A 16,657-nucleotide genomic window follows, 5' to 3' on the forward strand; every position below is an offset into this window, starting at 1 on the left:
ACTGTATTCCTTTGTGCTGAACGGGACTGCACAATAGACAGCCTCCTAATGTGATTTTTCTTTCCAATTATCTTCGCTTGGTATTCAGTCATCTGTACTTCGCAAGCTATACAACAGTCTTGAAACATTTTGACATATGTCTAGCACAGACATTATGAATTGGAACAAAAAAAAAAAAATAGTAACGATCCGTCTCACCTTACTTATGAATTTAGCTTACCTTCTAGTCAGTTTTATTACTTCACCTGGAGCAGAGAGAGAAGGGGGGGGGGTTCTTTCTATACCCTCGAAAGTTTTTGTTTTATCTCTTTTTTTTGTTAAAGAGTTTTCTCTTTCTTTTTGTCAGACGAATCAGCATTGAGGGTTGTTTGCATCCTATTTTCCTTATTTATACACCGACTAGTTACCAACCATTTTTGCGTAAGGACAAATTTTCTAAAACGTAAGAGGAAGCTTAAAATGACACAAAAATGAGGACGGATGGTAACCGTAAACTAGAGCCCGAAAGTTGAGACCCCTAAATACGCAGACAAAAAGACACTAAAAATACTGAATTAGGCACTAAAAAGACATTTATAATTAATAGAAGAAAGAAAAAATTACTAAAAGCTTAAACATCATGAAAGCCGGAAACCGGCTGAAAAATCACTTGTAAGTACTCCATTCATCTACTGTTACGAGTATCGAGTAATTGTAATTATAATGGTTCAACTTGTAGGATAATGCAATTATTTATCATAAATTGTTTCCATGCCGAAAATGAAGTGTATTTGTGGTTCCTGAGTATTAGGTCGATTCCAGGACCACCGTTATCGGACACTGATGCAGTTGACCAATGGTTTCCAAAGTTTAGGTCACGACCCATATTGCCCGTCGTTCTTGGCGATAATTGGTGATGTCCCGTATTTGGAATCCCAATTTCACGTATTTATTTTGGGAAAATATGGTCGGCTTAGATATCCCGTGTCTAAAAGGCTTTTTCTTAGAATAAATATGGTAATCGAAAATTATCTGAAATCTCTTGTCAGGAGTCAATCCAAACAGCTATAACCCTGTATAATTGAATTCATGCTTAATGTTTGTTTGTTTGTTTACATTCTGCAGCACTAGAGCCATGAGTAAAGTGGGACAATTTCTGTTCGTCTTAGGCAAATGCGTAACCCCAGACTTACCGAACGCCGTGAAAGTCCGCGTTAGGCAGCCAGTGCTCGACCAACGCTTGTTGATGTACTTCACGGAGCACTTCATGTTCTACGCTTCGGATCCCAGCGGCCAATGCGAACCGGGCGACTATGTGCTGTTGAGGAGGAAAGAGGTCGGGGACAAAAAGAAAATCACGCACGCCGTCGAGAAATTGGTCTGCAAGCGTGGTTATTTCGTGGATCCGTTGACGGGGAGAAAGTGCGCGGCCACCGAATACATCGACGAAATCGAGAGAACCAGCGCCATATTCGGCATGAAACCTCCTTTCCTGGCTGCGGCTGCTGAACAATCGGATCACAGTAATAATAATGTTACCACGGATAAAAACAATTAGCCTTATTTATAGCCGTTTAAGACGTTGGAGATGTTATTTGCTGTGGATATTGCCAATGCATTTGTCAGAATGTAATAAATCCATGTTTGATTCAGGATCTATTTAAATGCGCTGTGAAACCTCTTCATAGTGTCATTCCTTTAATAGCACCCAACGAAATTGAAATACTTATCCAAGATTTGGTGATATTTGGCGTTTTATTTCCAACCAACACCATTCTTGTCAACCAAAATTTGGCGAAGTATTTAACCAACACAATTCCAGACAACCCAAACTACTTTTAGCGCAAACATTTGTTCTTATTAAGAAATTTTTTTTATTTAAATAATTTAAAGATACACGCTATCAAAAGTCTGTCCAAACTACCTGCAACATGTAAACCTTTTTTGTGAAAAGTAATAAGGGGCCATTTCCCAATCAAAGTTTCTTGCAGTGCAGTTTCACACTAAAGTGACTCGCAGCACACTTTAAGATCACCTAAGTGGCTTGCAGCACATTTACTTGAGTGGCCTATGGTACATTGTCAGATCACTTAAGTGGTTTGGGGCACATTTCAAGATCACATAAATTGCTTGCGGCACATTTGTATATCACTTAAGTGGCCCATTGTCAGATACACTACCCTTGCATCGAACAAAGCAGTTGACTGAAATATTTTCTTGTTCTTTGGGAATGAAAGACAGTTGATGAATAACGGTTCAAAATTTGCTCATTCCAACGAAGTGGGCATTAAACACATCAGTGCTATTTTCAGCTTCTTATCTTTTGTTCAAGGCTATCCATTAGTTGTGTGTGCTTCCATATTTGTTATTGATAAGCAGCATCTGAAGGAAAAGCGACCAGCGCAGTCATTCATGTTCCCTTCTTGAATGACTATATGATACATAGCCAACCCCCAAGTTAGTTTAGCATGAAATCAACTCTGCTCAGGGAGCCGTTGAATAAATATGGCCACAGATAATCAACACTGGCCACCGAACTTGACCAGCGAACTGTTAAAGACTTTTCCACTTGCCCAAGGTTGACTCTGATGTTGATGCAAAGCACTTTGATATTTTGTCTTTCTATGCGTTATCACAAAATCAGTTCAAAAAATATTTTGCATTCTTTTTAAAGAGTGAAACAAACCTGCCTGTTAAGTATATATATAACTACAAAAATCCTCATAATTTACACACATTTGCATTCTCTATTTTTTATACATGAAAGGTTGAAGTATATCTAGCTTCCCCCACCCCCCGAGATTTTCGAGTCCATCTTTGCCTGTGAGCGCCTTATTTCCCGCCATTTAGAAATTTTTATTTTAGAAATTTCAGTCGTAATTAGTGATTTTGTTCAACTTTGTCATTATTTTTGGCTACAAGTGACAATTTCTCGTGTTTCCCCCATTTGAGATTTCGAATTCCCGTACGTTTCGTGGTCAACTCAGTAATGCATATACTGCAGTTCTGACTGCCATCTATCCAGAAATTCGTGAACTACATTAATGAATTAAAAACCAGAAAATAGGACTGGTGCTGCTATCTACTATTTAGAAAGCAAACGAAAAACTATACATTAGTACTATTTCTAAACTATAGATGACAGCAAATTCATGTATATATTTTTTTTAACGCTGGTCAAAGCCGTCTATATTTTCATATGTCAACAAATGGGGCGGCCCGCAGGGGACGGTCATAGTAGCCAAAAGCCCTGTATAACTATTATTGTATTGTGTGGCGTTGAAATTTTAGCTGGAAGATGATCGAATTTTTCTGACGATATTGCTGCTACAAGGAACAGTCGGTTAAACAAAACTCTCCCTAAAAAGCGGCAGATAGGAAAAAAACTCTCATCTAACTCTAAAATAATCAAACATCTAATTTATTTACATAACTGATGTAAATATGATGGTGTTGACCAAAGCGCTTGAAGAGTTGACTTCAAGTTTGGTGTTGACTTCCTTAGTTTTTTAGCGAAAGCTGTACGGCTGTGATCTATATTATAACTTTATAGTGTAAAAAATATTTCGTTGATAGAGTGTTGTGGTACTGCCATCTAACTTTGAAGGATGGTACTTAATGTCTATGGTTTTCAAAATATAAATAATAGATGGCAGCAGCTGTTCCATAATCCGTCCATTTTCTCATGTTTTTAGTCTGTTGTTAGATGGAACCACAAAGTTCAGTTGTTGAAATATTCAAGAACTGAGCGAAAAGAAATTGTAGAATATTTGTAGAATGGCTGCTGGCACAAGGTGGGGGGTTGTGTTAGCTAAAATGCAAACTTTTATAGTAAATTATCAAAATACAGTTTAAATGACAAACAAAGCTTTGGCCAAATAGCACAACCATCAATGGTTCTTGAACTTTTTTTTCACGCTTGATTAGTTCAAGATTCATCTGCAGCTTCCACGCATAATCAAACTCCAGGCCGAATTTTGCAACTTGCAGTTTTTAAAATCTTTTTTAAATCGTGTAAATTGAGAGATTTCTGTAATGATGAACAGACTGTAAGAAATTCCGGTACTGGCATAAGCTAGATACTGTTATAAAAATTTTGTGAAAGCTGAAATTGGTTGGAAATTTTTTTCCTGGTGTAATGTCAATGAAACTGACTTATTCTCAATCTAAAGAAGGAATTCACACCTTCAAATGTTACAGATCAACGTTTTAAAAAATTTCAGACATTTTTCACTTCACACAGTATAAAATTGATCTCACACATACAGCAATGATGTATATGCGGGAGTCTGTTCAGCCTTTATTTCATATATATATAGGATCCCGTTTTTGTAAAAATCGTCTCTATTTTTGTGACAATGATCCTTAATTTTGTGAAAACGAAAAAAATTAGTTAATTTTGTGCAAAATAAACAAAATTTTCTAGTGATGGTTTTGTATATACAGGGTAATTGATTATAATTACAGTCCATTTTTACTCTGAGTATTTTTCTCAAAAAACTACTCATCCGAATACAGCAAAATTTTTTAGGATATGTTGATGAGAGATATTTATGCAATAAAAAAAACAGTTCAATTTTTGACTACCAGGTAAAAAGTTAGTGCTTTTTCATTTTTTCGCATGGTCCATATAGTTTATATACCAAGTTTCAATGAAATAGTCCCAGAATGGGCGCTACATAGGTGTGATCTTTGTGAGTATACTGATGGGTGTTACATTGGTCTGAGCAGTGTCAGAATATTGAAACTACTCAGACATATGTAGCGCCCATTCTGGTGGACATATTCCATTAAAACTTGGTATATATGCTAAATGGACCATGGGAAAAAATTAAATACAATAAAAAGTGCCAACATTTCACTTGGTAATCAAAAATTGAACTATTTTTTAATTGCATAAATCTCTCCCATTGCCTCGTTAAGATATCCTGAAAATTTTGCTGTATTCAGATGAGTAGTTTTTGAGAAAAAATAATTTATAAGTAGTTTTTGAGAAAAACTACTTATAAATTATGGGCACTTTAATTATAATCGCCCTGTATATAATAGGCTCATTTTTTCAGATCTACTATTAGGAAAAGGTCTAGAAAACAGACTCAAATTTAGGTTGGACATTTCCTGATATTGTGATTTTTTTTATATGCGCTGAGGCATTTCCACCTGGCACGCAATCACGAACATCACAAGCATTCAATGTCAATGTATCTCTCATGACAATATTTAGATAACAACTAGTAAAACTGATGTTTGCAAGCAATTATGAATCATTCAGCTAATCTTGGTAATAATTTTCCCATTATTAATTGATATATCTTTTCAACAATATGATAAATCATGTGGAAGTGTCCTGGCATTCTCGTTATTAGCTGCAAGAAATTAACTGAAGAATTACTGCATAAATGAATATTTTATTTCCTTGGAGTGTGGGGAGGGCTAAAATTAATTATTGGCTTCAAACTTATTATATTCAGCTAAAAGAGTATCATGTTATCTAAAATTCAAAATTGAAATTGCGTTATATTTCACTTTATAGAATAATTGAGAAAAACTCCACAGGTCTTTCATGTGAAGGGTGTATGTATAAGGGCTATATTAGCATGAGCCAACTTTGTTTTGACAATTCAAAGTAAATAGAAGCTACTTATTCTTCAAAAGTTTTTATTTTAAAAACAATAAATTTGATATTATATTTATAGAATTACTGTTGATTTTTTTCAACGTTATGAAGCAGTTATGCTTTGGGTGCAATAAAAACATCTTAAAAAATTTTAAATTTTAATATTAAAATTAACCGTAATATTCAATTCATGACAGATTTCCAGCTCAAAAATCTGCTATATTTGTAGGTGAAATATATTTATCTTACCCTTCTGGACAACAGTATAGCGACGCAGAAAAATAAACCATTGTGCATGGTATTACAGGCCATGAGAAAAGCTCATGTCTATACCTTTTATTGCCTTAAAGTAAGATGCACTAGATGGTTCAATATCCCGATTTTGTTTAATTAATGGGGGGAAAACTTTCATTCAGCACCAGTTTAAGCAGATAGCACTTGGCTGTGATGAAAATTTCAACAAATCCCATTCATATAATTTCCACAAAACACTTGCTTTTTTGATTTAGTTTTTGGTTGTTTATTTACATTTTTTGGAATATAATAGCACTGTGCTTATGTTTTCAAATACATAATTCTAGAGCTTGTGGCAGTTATTAAAATTATTTTTATATGCCCCCTTCTGCTGTATACTTATCTCACTATATTGGATAATAATAGTTTACTTTCGTTTTAATTTTAAAAATCTGAATTTACTAAGACAATCCTAAAGATAATTATTACTATCATCATGTTAATTTCAAATACCAGTTCTTTGATACACGATATATATTTATCATTTATTGAATCACTTGTGATAAGTACCCATTTTTAGATAAGAAGAAAGTTAAACATAACATCGAAGACTGTGGTTCATAACCCAATGCCGCTGATTGCATCATTATATTAAGCTCATTATACTAATTTCAACTGTATTTACTTTTTGTGGTGGTTTTTTCCAATAAATACGAGTACTATGATCCTTGAAAATTTTTCTTCCATCAACAATATTTTCAAAATCGAGAAAAAAAGAAGTGATGGATATGCTCAAATAACAAGAGACTAAAACATACATTCATTAAAACCGTTTTAAAAGTAAATGAAATATATGAAATTTCCGGACACACACACACACAATTAAGCTCAATATTAACATCCTGAAGATTTGCCCACATCTGTGGTGGGCATCTTTGACGATTCAATAATTCAAAAGTCTCTGTAGCAAGTAAGAAAAGCTTAAGTTCCAACTTGTTTCTTATGTGCATATCCGAGGTTTTGATCGAGTGCATGAGAGTTGCATTCGCTGGTTTGGCTAGATACATCCGGTTTTGATTGGGTGCCTGTTATGTCTGGTGGTGATGAGTTATTTAAGTCATTGTCTCACTGGTTCTGACCCCAATAGAAAAAATTTCATGCTCGTCCAACATCGAGCAGTCATGTAGTCAATATGTACAACCTCTGACAATAAAGTTCGGTGAATAGCCCTGTAACATTAATGTAGATGAAATGTTAACGAAAGTTATCTTACTGTCCTTCGAAATAGTCACCTCCCATTACTATGCACAGCTGAGATCTCCTATACATGTCCTGGAAACTTTGCAAGAAGTCTTCTTTTGGGATGGAGTTCAAAAGCCTCGTCACGTTTCGTTGGATGTCAGGAATATCGTCAAATTTCTTTCCTTTCAAAGCGAGTTTGAGTCGTGGGAATAGGAAGAAGTCTGGAGGATTGAGATCTGGCGAGTATGGTGGATGTTCAATTTGCACCACCTCCTTTTTTGCCAGGAACTGTTTGACGATATTGGCTGTGTGAGGGCGAGCATTGTCGTGAACAAGAAACCATGAACCTTGTTGTGCGTACTGAGGTCATACCCTGCGTAGACGTTTCATTAAATGGGCCAAAATTTCAATGTACCTTGCAGCATTCATCGTCGTTCCCTCAGGTACTTTAAATTGATCTTTTGTTCGTTCATTTTCCTGTTCTCAGTAAGAACCAAGCAACTAAACAAGCACTTTGTAAAACAAGTCTTCCACGGAACACAAACGACGCTCAACTGAACAACGGTGGCGGCAGATGGTCAGCACCTGCCGCTACGCATGTGCAGCGGTTTGCTTCATCAGTGTTGCCAGATCGGCCGTTCTGACTTCATTCACCGAACTTTATTGTCAGAGGTTGTATTTATCTATAAGTTAATGACTATTTATATTATTTTCTCAAAACATGTCTGATTTCAGAACTTGACGAATTTTAATTATAAAAATAACCAACAAAAAATTACAGAAATCGGACTGTCCGTTGGCAGTGAATTCAAATTGTGCAAAATATAAAAAGCATATCCAAACAACAACAATAACATCACATATAATAAACAAATAAAATAAAACCTTGCAGCATTATACATTTTTTCACTTAAATGACTGGTTTTAGTACCGGGTGAAGATCGACCCTGTTGTACTTTAAACTGGCGATGAATGAAACACAAAAGGAATGTGATCCAACAGTGTTCTATCTACAAATGAACAAATAAATAACTATACACAACTAGTTGGAGAAGAAAAAAACATGAGTTTTCCTTTCCACTGTGGAAACTAGAAAGTAGGACATGAATTTGGCAGAACATTGAGACGAGCAGCCATATCAATCCAATCAACTCTGCGATCATTTATAGCAATGTTTCGTATACATCCCAGGAAATTATCTCGAACATTTAAGACTCCTTTTGGTGCATCCTCTAAAAAAATAGACAAATAAATGTCAGTTGTATGTTAATATGTAATGGCAGATACAATATCTTTAATGTGCTACAGATAAGCTATGAATGCTGAGTAATTTACAGTACATATATGAAATAATGTACTGTAAATGACAGTAAATTATACTGAATATAATTTATAACTTCACAAAAGCTGTACAAAGTTGAATTCTGCGAAAAAAGGACAATAATTTTCTCAATTTCTTGTATGCTTAACTACTCATCTGGACAGTTAATTTCTTCTTTTTCTTTCTCTTGCCTTTGTTTTTGGCAGTTTGAAGCTAATAAAATATATTTTTTGATTAAATTTTTTATGAATACAGTAGACTGGACTATCCAGCATAATGTGGCGGAAAAGCAGGCCAGATAACAGAAAAGCTGGATAGACCAGAGTTCTATAAATACTCACTTGTCTTTCTCCTACCCCCCACCCCCTACCCCCCAGCTAGAGGGGGGTAGCTCAGCTTCTAAGTTTTTATTGAAATACTTTTGTTAGACTTTTGAACATAACCGGTTTTCAAGAACTTCATATTGTTATTTTGACGTATATTGCCATTTTTAGGAAATTCCTTTGGAGTTTTTAGGGCATTTTTATAGTCATTTTGTAGGTAGACAACATCCAGGCCTTGCTGATGATTATGGACATCTTACCTGCCTCCAGAGAATTCACATCACCTCATCGTTACATTATTTTGATTTGTTTCTGACAAATCCAGACAATCTGTGAATATCCACTGGGTCCTCACACGCATTTAAGGTATTATAATACAAAGTGCACTTCACAATTGGTGAGATTCTGAATCACAGCGGCCATTATAAACTCTTGCTACTTAAGCCAGACTCAGCATAGCAAATGGCAAAAACCATGAGGGGAAAACTATAAGATCATGGTCAGAGTCAGTGTCGCCAATTTACAAAATAAACATTACTTTGCTACAAATACATTATGCACACATCATCCCTTTTTGAATAAATCTCGTATACGAGGCATTTGTTTCATGAAAGGTCAGGCATTTTATCTATGGAATAAGTGAATTTACATGGAATAAAGAAAAGATAGATACAAAATGCATACCCGGTAATCCTCCAATATACAATGGATTAGAAGTCACAGGCTCTAAAGGAATATTCTCACTGAGTCCATATGACACATCAAACATGTCAACCTTTAAAGTTACTGTCTTATGAGCATACTGAGCTGTAACTGTATGCCAACGTCCATCACACATCTCATATTTTGAATCAAATGATCGTGTGGCCCTGAAAGGTTTCAAGGGCTTCTCACCATCTGTGAGAGCCACAGACACAATGACCTAAAAATATTATATAATATATAGGTATAATTTGACTGGTTACAATAAATTGTAGCACAAGTTTCAAAAATTAAACTTCGAATAATGATATACAGAAAAGTGATGGATTCTTATAGCACAAAAAAAAAACATTTTTTCCCATGGAATATTCATCATGAAAAGTGATTATACTCACACTTCCATTATACAACTCTAGTCCAATAGATGGCACTCCTGAGCTTGAGCTCATACTTAATAAGACACCATTTAATCTTGTTGTTTTGAACTCCATCTGTATATCCAGTTTTATCCCCAGGTCGAACTTGGTATCTGGAAGAAATAAAAGATATGGGGCACCACATATTGATGATTATGAGCAATTTTTCTACCTCCACCCATTCATTTATTTCTGTGCATTTATTAGTTTAAAAAAACTTTTAGAGGCAATAAAATTTAACAGTAATTAGCATACAGTTCCATAAAATATTTTTTACATTGGTTACTTTACTTAACTGAGATAAATTGCAAAAAAAAAAATGTAAAAAGAAAAATATTCTGGTTCCAAATGAAACTTGTTTACGTATCAGTGCCATACGAATTTATTACACACCATAAACAGCATATGCATCTCCGCCAAAAAATGCACCAACTTCTATGGTTGCAAAGCAGTGACTGACATTATGCAGTTCTCCACTGGCTAGGTCCAAGTAAACATCATTGAGATGATAATTTCTAATGCACCCTTTAAAGCTTTCAAGTACCTGAAAAATAGAATAATGCATAAATTCTGAAACTCAATTTTATGTACTTGGTAAGTTCATTAATCACATATTAATTACTTCTTGAGGAACATAATGTTTAGAAATTCTACTCTTGCAAAATTTCTTTATAAGCATATATATATTTCTTTATATTTTTGTTTTTAATTTATATACAGCAATGAACAAGTAACCGAAAGCCATCAATATCATCAATACACTACCATAATACAATAAAGATGTGCATACCACAGTACTAATAGTTTCAGTTTCTTCAGGGACACCTCCAACAAACAAGGGAGACCTAAGAGCTATTTTCCTTCGCACTTTCAAATGGGCTGCTCTTTTCTTATCGATCTTCAACACCATGTTTCGACCAGTTTTTTTAATGAATACCTATAAAAAGTGAATTATGGTTCACTTATGATACGTTTCCTATCATTTATACAGACTACAAAAGGTTTAAAGATGCATCATAGCATAGTAATAAATGAGCTCATAAATAACACTTTTTTACATAAACATTAATACATGACAGTAACAGAAAATTCAAATACACACATGCATATATACGAATGAAAGATATGCAACCTACATTGTGCCAGTTGTGATCATTAAGAGGAATCTGGCTAGTAGCTCGTCGTGCTTTTCTATCATAGGCATCAATAACTACTCGACCTTTCAATAGCATAACGGCAAAATGAGAAACTCCCAAGCCATTTGTCACCAAAGTCAAAAGTCCATTTGGGTATGTGGTTCGGAAGTCAAAGCTCACATTGAAACTGAAAAAAAAAATTTGGGGATTCTCTTTGAATGATAAAATAAAATTTTGCACATGTACACTGTGCTTGAATTAAAAACAAGATAACACTAGCTATTTTGCAATAAAACACTATAAGTAACACTCACTCATGGACAAAGTGTTTCCGACCAATCGTAAGTTTTGCATAACTATAAAGTTCATCACCAAAATTGACAGCTCGTTTTTCCAAAACGTAAGATGCCATTTCAGCACATCTTTCTAGAGGTTGAGTTACACCCATATACGGTTCTTCGGGCTTGAACCAATGTTTCTGACTTCGACCTATTCCTACTCCAATGAATTCAACTGGATGATTGAAATGAAGTAGCCTGAAGAGATAAGTTTAAAAAAAATTCAACTACTGTAAAACACCAATATGACGACTCTCAGGGAACTAGAGGTAACATATTGCTATAAAGGAGTTATGTTTATAGATGGAATATATTAACATTATGAAAAGTGCATCAAGACCAAAGAGTAATGTTATTATATAAGCGATTTATCATTATACAGGGTACGTTACATGATACATTATACTGTATTCAAATAAGAAAAATTGGTATAAAGTGGGTCTGCTATTACTACAACCTATATCAAAATGACCAGGTTCATTATTCTGTAACTTATTCACGTATATTTACATTCAGTTTAGCAGAACAATAAAAAACTTTTGACCTACTTATTATCAAAAATTACATCTTTTATTGTTCCAACCAGCTTCTCTTTGGTTGCAATCATTGCACCAGGGTATATGTTGTCTTTGAATCCACCGAAAAACAACCCTCTTTTATTGGGTGCATCAATATCTTTGGAACCTTTTGGCAAACGAGTGAATCCCACTTCTGTGTCATCAACTCTCATAGTAAGCCTGGAATCGAAAACAATAATTATGGAAAATATGAACATTACAAAATATCTTTAAATGAAAGCCTGAGCCTGTTTTAGACACATTTATTTTACTGAATTTTGCCACCTATATTTATCAATTTACTGAAACAACTTGAATTTTTTTTTTTAAATTTACAGTTCAGTTATCGCAAAAGATTGCTTAAACCAGAAATGCATAAACTCTAACCCACAAAAAGTGATTGTAAAAAAAAGTAATAATCCATACATGATAATACTAGTATGTGACCTGTGAGTACCCGTGTCCCATATCTGGCTTACTAGCTAAAAACATTGTGCACCCCTGATTTAATCTGAGTCACATATTAGAATTTTGGGGTTTGGTATTTAGCCCAGATAAGATACTCGCTCACAGTAACGAAAGATGCTGAGAAGTGTCAAAAGTTTCATATCTCACTATTCCTTGTCAGAATGTTTCCTGACATGAAGGTACAATAGAAACTGTAATAACATGGCTATAGAATGCATTGCTACTGCAGGGAAGTCCTCCAATTAAAGATTAGCACATCAAATTCTGAGAAAGACATGTGTATTTTTTTTAATGCCACCGTTCATAACCAGCAATAAACTGTAGGTCCTGGTTTAATTAACCCTTGCATGCTTGAAATGACAGTGCGACAAAAAGATAAAATATTAGAACTTTTTTTCATGCACCATGAAACATACGCCTTTGAAATAGTATCATTATTTCATTTACTTTTGTCTTTTTAATGATGACACAATCATGGCCTGTTCCTCATAAGTTTGGGCCCTGGGAAAATGTGAATTTCGGGGGGGGGGGGCTTATAAGTAGTCTTCTTAAAGCTTTTTTTAATGCATTAACTGGTGGGGTTTTTGGTAAGAGAAAAATGTTTCAGTAAAGAGAAAAAAGGTGATCTATTTTATTTCCGTCAATGATTATGATGTCACATTGTTGAATGCCCTTTCTTCAGATTCAGAGTGGTCCACCAGTTTGGATCTTAATAAAATGTCATGGTCAGAGGCATACACATTGCATTGGAGAACCGGTAACACCTGCTTCACATCTTTAAGAGGAGATTTTGAAGCATACACAGGGTAAAGGGGAATTTGCACAATGCCTAAAATACAAAAGGCTACCAATTTTTGGGCCCTGAAAATTTGTGAGCTCTAGGTCCATGCCCTCTTTGCAAATGTGAGAAATGAGCCCTGGATACAATAACTTAAAAAAATTCTGAATATAATACACATATAATGTTTATTATTAATTATATGAATATTATTACATATCCATGAAAAATTATGGATTCACTCACTTTCGATATTTTTTCAAGATCACCACAATATGATATAAATCATCATTTACTAGGACAGAAGAAGTGACGATTGCATCACCATTTCCACCATTAAACCTTGCCTCTAGACGTCCTCCCATAATTGCTACTGAGTAATAATCCTGGAAAAGTATTGAAAGATATGTTAAAAAATAATCTAAGCATCGCTGGAATTTTTTTACAATAACATTGCGAAAAGCTGTGTGAAACTATTTTTTTGTTCTCTTAAATAAGGATAATTACCTTTGATTTCCAATATTTTTTCTGAGCAGCAGAAAAATGAAATAAATGAGAGCCAATATGAGCAAAAACAAGTGTATAGATACAAACTTTGGCATGCACACTGATTTCTATAAAGGTATATATCAAGTCTTTTCAATGTATAAAATTTTAGGAGAAATTTCAAAGAAAATCTTACTTTCTTTGCTGCTTCACCTGATTTCCCAGTTTCAAATGTAGATAAAAGAAGAACAGCATTTTCTTGTTCAGATTTGAAAGTAAAACCAAAGCTGCTCTCGATCAAAAGAGGATGACTGCCTATTTCCAAGTATCCTTCACCAAGGAAACTTGTCACTTTAATGGGCTGTAAAAAATGAGAAAATTCATGGAAAAATAAGCATTAAATACAAAAATTAAAAAGGATTCGATTTCACAATAGAAAAAGAACTTCACTTTTACAAAAAAAAGTGAAAAAAAATTACACGTACGTCATCTTTGCAACCTGGCTCAACTCCATAAAAGCTATTTTTCAAGAGATCAATGGGCGTGGAATCTATTTGTATGTCTTTCATACATCCAAGAAACTTCTGAAATACTATCCCACTCCATCTAAGGAATGCAGAAATGTATGAAAGAAACCAAATCAGATTGTGATTTGATTTGGAAAACAAATACTACATTCATAGTACAAATTAATCATGTTGCAAAAGAATTGGATTTGCAATCTTCAGAATCACAAAATATACTGAGCAAACTTTGCAAAACATGACTTCTTTTTCACTGAATTTTTTAATATATTTTTTTTATAAGTTTTTCATTTGTATGTATATTTTATTTAGTTTAAGCCAAGCAATTTTAAGCCATAAATTTGAATAATCAAATAATTTACAATACCATAATTGCTACTTATAACTGAAAAACAACCTTTTTAATTCCTTTTAGGCTTACAATGAATGAATGAACGCCAGGGTCTCTGCCACCGGACTTATCCCGTTGCCGAGATCTCTTCCAGCCCAGCTTCGTGGCAGAGTCTGGAACAAAGTGAGTGTGTACACCTAACAGTCTGAGTGCGTTAGCTAGTGTTGTGTATGATATTTCAGTGCTGCCATCTATACTTCAAATTGTGAGTGAAGTGTAATGATTGAATATTTGTAACGTTCTAGGCCTTTTAGGCTTACAGCATCAATTGTCATTATAAAAAATATAGCATTCCATGCTTCAAGTTCTTGTAGAATGATGTTGTTGATAAAGTTGTAAAAAAATTATAAATAAAATTCCCATATGTTCAAACAATAAGAAGAAAAGTATGTGTCTTAAAATTTTGTAAATGTTCCGTACTAAAAAAAAACAAATCTTCTTTTCAAGAATTTTCTACGAAAACCTATTCGGAAACTTTAAGTATGAGCTCAAAATAAAATTAGAGACAGCTTTATGCTATTCTATAAAATAATTTAGATATCATTTATCTGAATAAATAAAAAAATCGGGGAAAAATTTATACGCACAAAGAATGGGTGAAATTAGGAGGAACACCTCCAAAATAGACAGAGCTTTTCTGAATCTCCATTTTTGTTGGACTTCCAACTGGCAATTGACCTTCTAAAAATTCTTCTTCAACAGACAACTGACCTTTGTATAAAAAGAATAATAGTTATGGGAATATGCTGTGAAAAACATTAGTGTGATACATAGTAAATCTGTATAATATCATAAAAAGATATGAAAAGATCATATATGGTGGACGCTTGATTTTACAAACTGCACGATTTTACAAATTAATCTGCTAGTCTCAAACAATGCACTATATACAGTGGAATCTCAGTAACTCGACACGTAGATAACTCAACATCTATTATTCCCTTGTGTTTGGCACAATACTAATTTCAATGTAGGGAAAAATCTTTAACTCAACACATGTTTGGTTTAACTCGGCTTAAGTCGAACTGAATCAAGGAATTACCCTAAGTATGAAAACTTTTTACAGAAAATTAGACAAAAAAAATTTGTGGATGTTGGAATGGATGCACAAAAATTCTGTTTTGGATGCTGTTGAAATGATTGATTTTACATGGAAGTCAGCCACAATTTGGAACTGCTTCCGTCATGTTGGTTTTTGTTCTGAGTCTGGAAAATGAAATTTCTCTGAAGATTCCTCTCAGATTGCATGTGGAGAAAGCATAAATAATGCTATAACGTTACAGGTGATTGTATCAAGGATGAATTTGTGAACATTGACTCTGATCTTGTAACTTCAGGACTTTTAGAAGACGACGATATTCTATAATCAATCAACCAAAAAACAAGTGCTTCATGTTCCGAAGAATTAGAATCACACAGAAAGTTCAGATGAAGTACAGTCGAATCCAATTATAACGAACTCCAAGAGACCAGAGAAATCACTTTGTTATAATGAAATTTTGTTATAAAGGAATCCTAGGTTTTTGAATTATTCCTATGTAAAATTATCTGGGGGATTAGAAAAGTGTTTGTTAAAACAAGATATTTGCTATAATGGTATTCATTAAAACAGGATTTGACTGTATCTGCACCATCTCGCCATGATGCATTAAAAGCTATAGATGTGATATGTCAATTCCTACACACTCAGGAAAAGCCAAACAATCGCTGGATAAACTGAATAGTATAGAAGAATTTTTGTTTTCTCTTCGGAAAGAAAAGCTAACAAATGTACTTGATTATTTTTCATGGTTAATTTTTTTTTATATGTTTTGATTTTATTATGAAACAACCCTGAATTAAAATTAATAAGAATTAGCACTTTATTTAATGGAATAGTTCGAATGTATATAATTACGTACACAAAAACGATCAAACAAAAATTTAGAGTGAAAACCAGCTAACTTGACATCAGCTTAAGTCAACATGTTTGTCGATACTTTTAGGGTGTTGAGTTACTGAGAGTCTACAGTATATTCCTTTAAATGTCTTTCCCATTACAAACTTTCGATCTTGTGAACTAGTTTTTCCCATCTGTACAGGTTTGTAGAAATGAGTATCAACTGTAGGTTTAAGATATGATAATCATATGATTATATAAAGATT

General features: G+C 34.0%; 2 protein-coding genes across 2 annotated transcripts in view; one reads left to right on the top strand and one right to left on the bottom strand.

The window, feature by feature from the left end:
* Nucleotides 1-1,068: 1,068 nt before the first annotated feature.
* On the top strand, nt 1,069-1,644 carry mRpS17 (mitochondrial ribosomal protein S17). Its single transcript, XM_089243299.1, has one exon. It carries the CDS (start codon nt 1,076-1,078, stop codon nt 1,535-1,537), a length of 462 nt encoding a protein of 153 aa, XP_089099425.1. The 5' UTR covers nt 1,069-1,075; the 3' UTR covers nt 1,538-1,644.
* A 6,164-nt stretch (nt 1,645-7,808) lies between these two features.
* LOC149075791 (laminin subunit alpha-1-like) overlaps nt 7,809-16,657 on the bottom strand; it is a 152,767-nt gene continuing 143,918 nt past the window's right edge. The window contains exons 55-67 of the mRNA XM_089243301.1: nt 15,100-15,223; nt 14,083-14,203; nt 13,794-13,958; nt 13,619-13,639; nt 13,358-13,497; nt 11,857-12,045; nt 11,285-11,506; nt 10,971-11,157; nt 10,625-10,771; nt 10,228-10,378; nt 9,814-9,947; nt 9,401-9,638; nt 7,809-8,304 (exon numbers count right to left, since the gene is read on the bottom strand). Of these exons, the coding sequence (XP_089099427.1) occupies nt 8,162-8,304; nt 9,401-9,638; nt 9,814-9,947; nt 10,228-10,378; nt 10,625-10,771; nt 10,971-11,157; nt 11,285-11,506; nt 11,857-12,045; nt 13,358-13,497; nt 13,619-13,639; nt 13,794-13,958; nt 14,083-14,203; nt 15,100-15,223 (1,982 nt within the window). The 3' untranslated portion in view covers nt 7,809-8,161. The remainder of the gene's footprint in view (nt 8,305-9,400; nt 9,639-9,813; nt 9,948-10,227; nt 10,379-10,624; nt 10,772-10,970; nt 11,158-11,284; nt 11,507-11,856; nt 12,046-13,357; nt 13,498-13,618; nt 13,640-13,793; nt 13,959-14,082; nt 14,204-15,099; nt 15,224-16,657) is intronic.

Source organism: Pholcus phalangioides, unplaced genomic scaffold (assembly GCF_987345545.1).
Source record: "Pholcus phalangioides strain wild (caught in Gottingen) unplaced genomic scaffold, Ppha-v1.0 ptg000015l_1, whole genome shotgun sequence".
Classification (NCBI taxonomy): domain Eukaryota; kingdom Metazoa; phylum Arthropoda; class Arachnida; order Araneae; family Pholcidae; genus Pholcus; species Pholcus phalangioides.

Coding starts and splice junctions, on each gene's coding strand:
- mRpS17 (XM_089243299.1), top strand. CDS start 1,076: ATGTTTGTTTGTTTGTTTACATTCTGCAGCACTAGAGCCATGAGTAAA.